General features: G+C 38.3%; 1 protein-coding gene across 1 annotated transcript; it reads right to left on the bottom strand.

Moving 5' to 3' along the window:
• Positions 1-582: 582 nt before the first annotated feature.
• Positions 583-975, bottom strand: LOC124374260. The gene has a single exon (XM_046832506.1). It carries the CDS (start codon positions 973-975, stop codon positions 583-585), a length of 393 nt encoding a protein of 130 aa, XP_046688462.1.
• Between the last annotated feature and the right edge of the window lie 11076 nt (positions 976-12051).

A 12051-nucleotide genomic window follows, 5' to 3' on the forward strand; every position in this document is an offset into this window, starting at 1 on the left:
ATGTAAAGGCTAATGATCGTTAAGGAACACCTTCATGAATGAAGGCGTCTCTGCAGCTTTCCCTTGGACCGAGACCTGACATAAATTCTGACTGCTCTTTTCTGTAACAGTAGGATTCTTTTTACGTTTCCTGCTGTTGTGCCTCCCCAGACCACGAGACCGTATCTCAGGTGTGACTCGATCAGAGCATAGTAGGCGATCCTTGTAGTTGCGTCATCACTGGCACTTTTTACTCTTTTTAAGATGTATAAACATGTATTCAGTTTTTTTGAGAGTGTGTCAAGGTTGATTGTTCCATGATAGGTTGTTATCAATGGTCATCCCGAGGAATTTGGTTTGGCTTTCCATTGATACATCAGGCAGTGCGGGAACGTCCTCTCGTCTCCTTCCAAAAGCCAGTTGTTTGGTCTTTTCAGTGTTGACAACCAGATCGTTTTCGTGGCAGTATTGGTATGCTAAGTTTAGCGCAGTATAGGAGTTGACTGCCATATTGTTTAGGTGTTGACTCAGACATTAAAAGTGTTGTGTCGTCGGGCGTACATCAGTGGCGCACAGTATGTGCCTAAGTACTGCGGCATGTCATTAGTCATGAGGATGAATAGGACTGGTCCGAGGCACTGAGCCCTGAGGCACGCCTCTCTTGACAGGCAGGGGGTTTGATCTCAGTGTTTGTGAGAGATTTTTGTGTCTGCATTGAATCTCAACTGTCTGGCTTCTCCCCTCCAGGTAGCTCTTGAACCACTCTTTAGCATGTCCTTTAATTCCAAGTTGTTCGAGTTTGTAGAGGATCAGCTCGTGCCCCAGGCAGTCAAATGCCTTGCTGAAGTCCAGCATGATACTTGTGACTATGTTTTTCTCTTCTAGGTTATCGATGATAAATTCCGCAAGTTTAATAATGGCCGATGTTGTGGACCTTCCTTTAATAAAGCCGTGTTGATTGTCTGTTAAGAGGTGGTGTAGCTCACAGTGGTCCATTAGTCTTTTCAGAACTACTTTCTTCGATCACCTTAGAGCATGTTGGGATCAGAAGGAAATGGGCCTGTAGTTAGTGGCTTCTGTGTGGCTTCCACCTTTGAGCTTTGGGTATATTTTACTTTGTTTTAAGGGCTGATGGAAAATGGCCATGAGCAAGGGATAGGTTTATTATTTTAACTAGAGGTTGTATCAGTGGTTTACTGCAGTGTTTTAGCATTCTTGCTGAAATTTCATCAATCCCTGCTGAGGTTTTAGGTTTAAGACTCTTTATTATGGCCTCGACTTCATGTTCATTAGTGAGGGGCAGCTGGGTTAAAATCGTGGTTTGTGGTTTGGGGTTGGCTTGCAGTCTGTTTTCCTATTCTTGGCTGGTGACTTAGGGTGTGATCTGCTATATTTGCAAAGTATTCATTAAGGTGGTTAGCTATTTGAAGAGGGTTGGTGGATGACGTCTCCTCCAATGTTAAGTCGTGGTTGGGATAGTTTAGAACATTTGATTCCTCTCTCACTATTTATAACCTGCCATAAGGCTTTTGATTTGTTTTCGGAGTTAGACTATGTGATTTGCTGCTGCTTGCCGTTTATTTAATTTTTAGCCTGATATCATATTCTTTTTTGGCCTTGCTCATTTCATTTTTTATCTGTTTGTGCACCTGTGAGCTCGTACGTTCGGAAGCCATGTCAGATATGTTGCTTTAAGACGATTGGTTTCCTCATCCATATATATTGGTGCCTTCCTTTTCTTTTGTCTCACGGTCTTCCTAGGGCATATCATGTTCATGGTTCCAGATAATGGTTTGATAGAAAAGTTGTTGTAGGCTATTTCCGCTGAGTCCGAGTTAAGTACATTTTCCCAGTCTTCTTGCTCCAGCTGAACCTTCAGAAGATTTAGGTTTTCTTGATTTAGTATTCTGCAGATTGTCTTCTTTTGGGTTGGTACTGATGTTGCGTGGTTTATTTCGCAGAGTTGAGCAGTGTGGTCTGAGACTCCGGCATGAATTACAGTTGAGGTTGTTTGTTCCTTGTGTAGGTTCGTGCAGATAAAGTCTATTGATGTGCTAGACGTGGGGGTGACCCGGGTTGGGGGGAGTGGCAGTCTTGAGATGTTGTGGCTGCTTAAAGTGTTATTTAGCATTTGGTTGTCCCTGTTTTGTTGTCAAACCATCAACATTAATGTCCCCCATTACTAGAAGTGGGTGATTTTCTGCTTTTGTCTCCTCAATTGCTGCCGAAGATAAGTAGACTCAGTGCTTCTTCCAGCCGTCCTGCTGGAGTTCTATACGCGCCAAGAATGTACTGTTGCCTTTTCCCCATGGTTAGTTTGATCATTGCCATTTTCAAGTGTCAGTTCTTGGCTATGGCTATTGAGATATTTATAGCCTGTACTGATGTTTCCAGTTCATCTTTAACAAAAATGGCAATGCCTCCTTTTTTGTGAGTCTTGCGACTGAAGTGTGTTGTTAAGCAATAGTTTGGCACTCTGGTGTTTTCTATTTGGTCCTTTTTTAGCCCGTGTTCACTAAGAATGATAATGTCTGGGTTTATTTCATCAAGTAGGTGGTTTAGCCTATTCGTTTTGTTGCTTCATTTCTTGCATGTTTTGGTGCAGGATGGAGAGTTTATTTAAAGGATTTGTTAAACTTGAGGTGGCTGCTGGTTTTTCTGTGTTTACTGCAACATTTTGATGGAGAACTGGAGGTGTTTTGTCTTTTAGTGGCTCTGGGTTTGCGGCTTCTTTTGAAGCTCTTGTCCTGTTTTTTCCCTGAACTTTATTAAACGGCATGCCTCTAAAAAATGTTTGGCAGGGTCAAATTGGTTGGTTATTGGTTGTATTGAGGGATTATCATTCCTTAGTTTTTTATAGAGCTCAATGTGGTTGTTATAGAACTCTTCTATTGTTTCATCTGCAGCACGTGGTATGGGCTGTCATGGGTGGGCCTGGCTGGATTTTACGAGTAGTTGGGGCCAGTAATTTTCCTTTTGATCTCTTTAGTGACGGTTTTACGGGTGGAGTTTGCATGTCCCTTCCAGTTTTGGTTGTAGGACCTCAGTTTTTCTGTCGGAGTTTGTCTGCTTCTCCCAGTTGAATTGTAGTCCGGCTTATTCATCTGCGATTTGTCTTCTTCCCTCCATTATGTTTGTGAGGGTTTTGTTGGTTTCCTCTGTATAGTCAGTGTTGTTTGTTTGTCTTTGCGCTCTGTATTTTGCATTATTGCAGGGATACACTAAAAATATTTTTCTTTTCCCCATTTATTTGAGTCCTAAAATTCTTTATCGGTCGTGTTTGTTGGGGTTAGCGAGGTAGTGGTTATTTGACACAATTGAAATTGGAGGTTTTGGGATGCTATCACTCTTTATGTTCATCTGTTCTTGTATAGTCTTGATGAGTAGTTCTATCTTTTCTTGTTTTATTTGAATCTGAGCAATTTCAGCCACAAGAAAGGGGTTGTTTCCAGTCTCAAGTCGATGCGTCTGCGTTTCTGCATCCTCTTTTCCCTCGGCAGAAGTGTTCTCCTTTGTTGTCAAATCTAGCGTACAGGTTTTGTTTCAGGTCTTTTATTTCTTGTTTGAGTTGCCGGTTTACCTGTTCATATTGTTTTAAAGTTTCTTCTTTTTCTCTGTCCTATTTCTTCAAATGAATTCTCCAGCTTAATACGAAGTAGTTTCTCGTTTTCGAGCTGTTTTTTCAAGACTGTCTATGGTTTCCACTAATGAGTTGTTTCTAGTTAACAGGAGTTCGTTTTTGTTTATCAGTGTCATTGATTCTTTCCTCGTAGGCTGCTTCATTTTGTTGTTGTGCTTCAGTCATTTGAGAAGCTAACTTAGTGTTTTCTAGGCTCAAGTTGTGAAGGTCATACTTCAGTTTACTGTTTTCAGCTAGGAGTGCGTTTCCAACTTCGGCTGCTAGAGTTAGGGAATCTTGTAAATTGATTTCCTCTCTATTAAAATTTTGTACCCTTTCTTGGATGTCATTTACAGTCAGGCTTATGTTTGGTTCTGGCTCTTCACCCTGCTCGTTAGTGTTTCTGTGGAGCTTCGTCCTCATCTTGAAAATGAGTTGGTCTTTTTGTGAAGGCAGCTTCAGCTTGAATTAGGGCTTCATTAAAAGGTCTATTTCTGTGGTTATCTGTTATAGGTTCACCATGCAATTTTTTGTTTTCAGAGTACGGGCAAATATCACTTTCTTTCACCTTTGCTGGTTTTGGTATTGTCTCGCAAAAAACATGACACGTTGTAAAGGGGACTGTTTTCCCTCTTTGTTCCACAGATAGGACTCTTTTACTTCTTGCTTGGCTCAAAAGCGATGATCTCACCACCTTTATATGTTTCTGCCAAAGACCAAGTCGCCTCTTGGTTGTATAAGCATTTGTTTGTGCAGTTGATGATCAATTAATGGCAGATGGTTTATATGGTAAATGTTATAACAGTCAGTGTCAAAAATAAAATAAGTATGTTAATATTAATTGTTATTATATGTTATCATTAATATATCTGGTTCAATACTCTGTTATTGCATTAACAATATTTACAAATTGTCATTGCATTGCGTCATAAAAGTATGGAATCAGCAGGTAGAGGTGTCATAAAAGACATCACAGCATGTCGTAAAGATTATGCTCCCAGGTATCTTTTCCGAGTTTCTACGATAGAGGTCAGGACAATCTAAACTCCAACATGTGTGGGCTCTGCTGACTCCTCCTCTCTCTTCAGCAGAGGTTCTACAACTCGTTTACATCTCTGGCTAAGGCCTACCTTCATAAGGTGCTTCCTTAGAGGGGCATGTTCCTGTGCAACATTTCCTAATATCAGTCTTATATCCTCCTTATTCTGGTGCATTAAGAGATCTGTCTCACCCTTCTACACGTTAGGAAGAGATAAACAATTTGGATAGTCTTAATCCGTGAGGGTTCTCTACGTTCCAATGTATTGTGGTTCTTATCCTCTTTTCCCACCTCAATGCATCTTGACCAGTAGCTTTAACCCATTACAAGGCCCAAAACTTTTTTTTCTGCAAAATAGCTTCATTTACTATAAAAAATGCAATTATTCTTATCGCTTAATAATTTACAACTATCTCTGAATGACCGAACAAAAATATTTATTTTAAACAATTTTGGTTAGCTTGGTTTTTAACATGGGGTCGTTAACAAGAGTTTGGCAGTAAAGGCACTAAGTAAAACACAATAAACATGTATGATAGTGTGAGACTTTAATTACAAACAGGACATTTGAACAGACATGTTTTATTATACAAATGATTACTCTTTGTGGAAAATCTGGCAAAAACCGGTCATCAATGCAGAGGGGACGCGCCAAGCTCACATCTCTTTTTGTTTTTTGTTTTTTATTTTTGCAACGCTTTTACAGTTTATTACATTTTTACATAGATCATTACACTTCTTCTACTTTGACCTGACCCCGCCACTATAAGATAACCTCGCATGGTCCACTACGAGTGGGTTTGAAGCCCTCTTCAGTGCTCTTGTTGTGGTCCAGATTTTCTTTAGGAGTCGCGTCGCAAAAATTTTTGAAAGTAAAGCCTGAGACCACACTATCTTCGGAAACTGAGACTGTCAAGAGTAACTCCTTCGAGAGCGAGGTCCTCGAAACCTAAGAGTCTCAATGAAAACGGGCAAGCTCATCACAGCATTCAAAAAGCCATAGGGAGAACGATTCGGGAGAATAATACGCACGCGTTTTCCCACGAACGCCTATCGTGTTAAGTTCGATAAATTATGTGTCCCATTAGATCGACCATCCGTCTCGCCATATTCCTGTTGTATGTGCGCAGATACGATATGGCTATGAAGGGATTTGAAACTTTCTTCTTTCTGTCACTGAATTATCTGCTTGGCTTCACCAAGAGGATGGCCACGCCATATGCTCATTTGAGCTGAATAGTCGTTGTCAATCCAAACCCCCCCTTTTGGGGGGTTATCTTTCCAAGGGCGACATGCTGCTTATGTTATCGCTGACTTGTCCAATGTAGCTTTCAAATGACCCTCTTTCACGAATAGACATCATTTTCTTGTTCATTTAAAGGGCATTTCTCCTGTTCGTTTTGACCAGAACTGGTAACCTGTTCAGATCATATCCCCTAATTCCGTTCATCACCTAAGTTCCAAATTGTGTACGATCTTCATCGTTTTCAATTACTTCAAATTGAATCTGCTGCTACGGCTTGGAGCTGGAGCGACGGGCTACAGCTTCGGTTCTTGGGTCGATTAGACTCTTCCCTCTCCAGTATTTCATTTCATCTGAATATTATGTGAGGGTCATCATTGTCGGGTAGGACAGCTGCGGGTGTATTCTGACGCAGTGTCTTTCGCAAGGCTTCTAAGATCCTCAGCTAGCGTAAGCGGACTAGTCTATCCTGAAAGAAACGCATAGGGGTTGAAAAATATAATAAACTATTTTCTGTTGAAAAAGCCTATGATAACAATAAATTGTTAATTAATGTTTACTGTAATATGTGTATACATATTGATTTCAATTTACCACTCGTTGCGCTTTTTTACTTAGAAAACTTGAAAAAAGATTCAATAGCTAGGTTTGCGGTTAACGCCCTATGCTATGGGGGCTTGGTCCCAACGTGTCGTCTTTCGACCGCACTAGATAGTTGTGTTCATGTAATAGTTGAAAAAGTCAGGTAAGTTTTCGTGAATCTCACGTCACTAATAATCCCCACACCCACCATTTTGTTTACTACATATATTGATAAGTAATATTACACATAATAGATATGTTTTAAAAGGAGACATGGTGTAGTAATAAGAAACTAACCTGTGAAAGTGGAGCAGACATGATGTGATTGTGCAACTCTCATGATAGCAGACTGCGATTAGTAGCTAAGGGTGGGCGGAAGAGGTCCCGCAAATCTCTTTTTCTCTCAAGGTCCAAATAGACCAAAAATAAATTACAGAAAATAGGGGTTATTTTGATAAAAAAAAGGGGGGGGGGGTATTTTGGGGGTTTAATTTTTTGTAACACACTCTAGACAAAATCATAACAAACGTGAATAGTACGCTTTACTACAAAATGGTTTACACTAATTTAGCTGGGTCGAGAAACGACCCGTTGGGCCTTTAATGGGATTAATGTTGGAAAAAAAGGCTTATCCCAACAACCTGTGCTCAGGCCCCACCATTGTGGATTCCAGCTCCCTTTGTGGCAAGGATGTCTGCTTTTGTCATTTCCATTAATGCCTTCATGACACGGCCTACGCCCAACCACGTGTTACTTCTGTTATTCGTATTGACTAGGCTCTGTCTAGAGGAGTTCTTTACATTCTACGCAGGACGCGCTTTCCCGAATTCAAAACCGAACAGGTATATGCAAGTGGCTCTTCAGTGCAGCCTGACTATCACAAGGGTCCGCTCACCCGACCGTGAAAGACCGTGAAACCGAGAATAAGCCGGGAATTTCGTTCACCGAGAAAAAAGACCTTAAATAAGCCGTGAAGTTTTGTTTACATACCTCGTGAAGAAATCTATAGCAACTTTTGAATAAATAAAAATCAACACGAGGTCGATCAGTCAGACGATCAAATGGGAATAGATGACCTCTTCGCTCATTGGCAAAAGTAAATAATAGGCACGCAATGTAGGGGTATAGGACCACGAAGTTTGACAGGTGCTGCTATCTGAGCGATTTTACTGATGAATATGAGTTTATAAACAAATGAGTGAAAAGTAATGGGCCGGTGGGAGATGACGCTTCCGGCTCAAATCACGTTATTTTAGGGGTGAAGGCGAAAAGGCCTTGTCTTTGTCTGTCGCCAGGTTCCGGGCCTTGGCTATCGTCCTACTCGGCTGTAAACAATGGCATTTCATCTGATTGAACGGCGAGATTTACTAACAGCAATTTAATTACTTGATAGATTGTAGTTTAATGTACAACACTTTTCAGTATTGGAGTTTTATTGTATCAGATATAGTCTATTAATTGTTTTCCATGAAATACAAAAAGTATACAAATCGCTTAATCTAATGTAAGGTAATTTAAATTACATTTTAACTTAATTTCATTCTATTTAAATCCTTTATTTTATTTAAATATTAGATGAGAAAAATGCTATTCAGTATCGATATCTATATCGTTGTGTGTTATGACTGTTAACACAATGTAATAATTATAAAAAATTTGAATTTATGGTGTACAATAAATTGAATTAATTTTAGGTGTATTGCGGAAAATATAATAGTATAACATAATATTTTTGCTGTGGACGGAGCAGAACCTAGCACAACACAAATCAAATTAACGCAGGCGAGACGCATAACGAGACAGCATACACAGTTATAGTTAGGGGAGCCTATATGAACTGTTTTAATAATTAACCAGTAATGGGGGGGGGGGGGGGAGTACGTCACATTTTTAGAAAAACAATTTTATTTTTTATCTCATTATGAGTATTAAACGGTAGTGATATTGCGATTTCCTTATCAATATTACTTTTTTATGATTCCTAAGGCTGCATGGATACAAATTACTGAGTGTACACGGTTACAATCTTTTATAGTGAATGTGTGTATATTTAAATTGTATCAATGTTTTAGAGTAAAATATTACAAATGAAAACGTCATGTTATCACCAGAACGTTAGAAAAAAAACCATTGCATTTTTTCTAACCAGGAAACAACAAACGATCAAGTAACTTTGTAGTGTTAAGCTTTATTACTTACAAAAACTACAAATCGAGGGAAGTCGTCCTATTTTATTTAGTTTTATTGTTTGTTTTTTTTGTATAATTTGTCGGGTTCCATACAGACTACGTAACACGCTATTAATCATTTCATGCAGGATGAAAAATATAATCGTAGCAAGTTTATTATGTTTATTCATTGATTTTGGTTCATTTATTGTGAATGATGGTGCAGCGAAGTTATGGTATAAAAATTAAGCCTTTGTTGTCTACTGTCAATGAGAGATGGTAAGGGAGGGGTATACTCGTGTACTTCGCACTCCCTCATCCTCCGTGACAACAGCTGGTTTGCATGTCATCAACATAGGAAAGATTTGTTTCCCCAGCTCGGCACTGCCAATCTTATTCTTATATGTGAGAAGTTGATATAGGAAGGGATTTAAAGCTTTTCATTCAACTCATTCTTGACGCATTTACTGCATGCGGAAATTCTTCCTGGTTGAAGAGATTGGCTTCTCTGTCAACAAACAGTGTACTAGTTGAAAACTTGAAGGACGATGTATTATGTCGCATTGAAGAAAAGTTTGTTGACGGCGTATCAGCAGCAGATGGATTGGAGGCAATGGGAAATCACTAATGAATTAGTTCATGCTGCCAAAATTCCCACGCCCACTACTCGGAGGCACTTGGCAAAACAACGAGAAGAAATTAAAGACAAAATTAATTCTGAGAAAGAGAGGAAGGCAAGCTGCTTAATAATGAAAAAAAGAATAATGGAATGTGCACGAAAAATTTCGCAGGTATTTGTCCGCGCGCCAGGAAAAGGGCAGCTGAGTTAAACGGATACAGATACAGGAACTTAGCAACAAGTGCAAATCGTAATTCACTTTTTTTATTCTAGACATTTTTATCAATTCACAGGTGGGATATGTGTACAAATATAATTTTTTTTGGTATCAACTGGTACCCAAATAACTTTTCTATTAACAATTGGTATACTAATTTTTAATAGCATTTAACTGTTTATATGATTATTTTAATTTCAATAAAATTGCCTTTTCTTATATTGTAACTAATTAAAATGTGGAACCTGTGACTTATGTGAATACATTTTTCGCTGTGGAAGAAATCGATCGGTAAATAATAATAATAATGCTGTTAAAACCAGAAATATAATTTAAGTTAGATTCACGGCAAGTGTACTTCATGGACGCAAAACGAGTTAGCCTTAGCAAACGTAGGAAAAAAAAAAAAAAAAAATAAAAAAAAATAAAAAAAAAAAATCCTGTCACCCTGCATGCTATGTCTACACCTGTGTCAACAAAGTTCTCTTCAGGATGTCAACAAACTTGTAAGTTAAAGAAAATTATGAGCCTATGTGCATGCTAATTATATTGAAATTTGTCTTTGTCATTGCGTTTGATGACTGTAATCGATGATGTTTTGTATAAATTACACTGACTTGTTATATTCATTGTGTAGCAAATCGCACATAAAATTCGGGCGCTCGCCGATTCATTGCTTGCGTCGTAACCGAAACCTGGTATTGGTATTTCGTTCTTTATGACGTTTCCGTCAATTCCTGCACGAAAAAAAAAAAAAAAAAAAATAAATAATGATAAAAAGTAAAAAAAAAACAAAAATATAAAAAAGAAAAAAAAAAAAAAAAAAAATTAATAATAATGGGGGGGGGGGGGGGGGGGTATAAATATATAAAAAAAAAAAAAAGAAAAAAAAATTTATTAATGAAAAAAAATTATATAATAAAAAATATAATTTATATAATATGTGGTTTTATTATAAATATATATTTTTTTTTTATTATTTTTTGGGGGGGGGTTTTTTTATTTTTTTTTTTATTATTTTTTTTTTTTATATTTTTTTTTTTTTTTTATTTTTTTTTTTTTTTTGTGTTTTACGACCCAGTGACATCGTTAGTCAAATGGGAAGAAGTTTTACTATTGTATTGTAACCGCTCTGCCCTGCTGTTCTGTAGTGTTTAGCGTCTCAACTTCGCCCCTCCTCCAACACGAGTTGTGTGTGTGACCGGTAACGTTGTTTATGAAAACCTGTTCGACCTATAATTTTAATTTTTTTAGCCGTGAAAACCGTGAATTAGCCGTGAATTTAGAGTATTTAGATTTGAGTGGATGAACCCTAGTATCAGAAAGCTATTAGGTATGTCTTAATCCTTTATGTCCTCATTATGTATTAGTCTTCTGGAACATGAGTCTATTGGCCATGACCTCCGCCTCTTGAAAAACCGTGGCATGTCTCCACTAAGGGGCACAGCCATGTCGACTCCTGGTCTGTGTATTCCGTATCCTGCCCTAAAGTCAAGGCGTGAACCATCTGTGTAAAACTTCAGGACTCCTTTTGTAGGGTAGGCCTCCTTTTTAATCCATTTCTCCCTACTTCCGATAGAGATCATATATGGTTTGTCAAAGGAGTATTTCTTAACCACTGCGTCTGACACTTTGGTTAACGTTTCAGCCTCAGGACATTTTTGCAATATCTTCATGTGGCCTTCTAAGGAGGTAGCATTTATTACCTTTGTTCTAGAAGCCTTCATTGCACTTAGAGCGGCTGTTCTCACCACCTCCTGCCCCAGAGGAGTGTATCCCAGGACCGCTTCAATTGCTAGTGTTGGGCAGGAGCTCATCGCTCCCGTGATGCTTAAGCAAGCTAGCCTTTGAAGACTCTGTAGCCTTTTAGCAGCTGTTGTTTGTTCTACTTTCGGCCACCACACTAAGGCAGCATATGTGAGCAGCATATCATTTTGGGTTTAAGTCCCCATTTAAATCCAAAAAGTCTCTTACAGGCCCAAGGGCCTTTGTTGCTTTGGATATCCTGTTTTCAATATGGGAGTTCCGAGTGAGCTTTTCATCCAGGATTAAACCCAGGTATTTTACTTTTGTTTGGTTGATGCTGATTCTCTCCAGAACAGATTGTGTTAGCTGGAACTTTCTTTTCCTGGTAAAGGTAATTATATATGTTTTTAAATGGGTTGACCCGTAGACCTTCCCCATGACACCACTTGCTTATGAGGATTAGTTCTTTTTGTATTAGGCGTTCCAGCCTGCCTTTGTTTTTTCCTTTGATCATAAGCACTAGGTCGTCCGCATAACATAGTAGCCTAGTTCCCCTCTTCCTTGCTTTGCTTAGATAAAATTAACTTACTTGTTACTATTTTAAAAGATAAACATGTCTGATTCCTTGTGATACAAAGAGCACACTACATCAATATTGTACTTCCTACTATTAGTCAAATATCAAACACATGATTTTTATTTTTAATTAATTTGGAGCAATATCGAACTGAATTACATTTTATGCTCTTAAAATTGTGTTTATAGTGAAGCCTATAATTTGTATGTAAATTAAATGTTTTTGATTTATATTTTTTTAAATAAATAAATTTTATTTAAAA

This window comes from Homalodisca vitripennis, unplaced genomic scaffold (assembly GCF_021130785.1).
Source record: "Homalodisca vitripennis isolate AUS2020 unplaced genomic scaffold, UT_GWSS_2.1 ScUCBcl_7697;HRSCAF=15490, whole genome shotgun sequence".
Lineage (NCBI taxonomy): Eukaryota > Metazoa > Arthropoda > Insecta > Hemiptera > Cicadellidae > Homalodisca > Homalodisca vitripennis.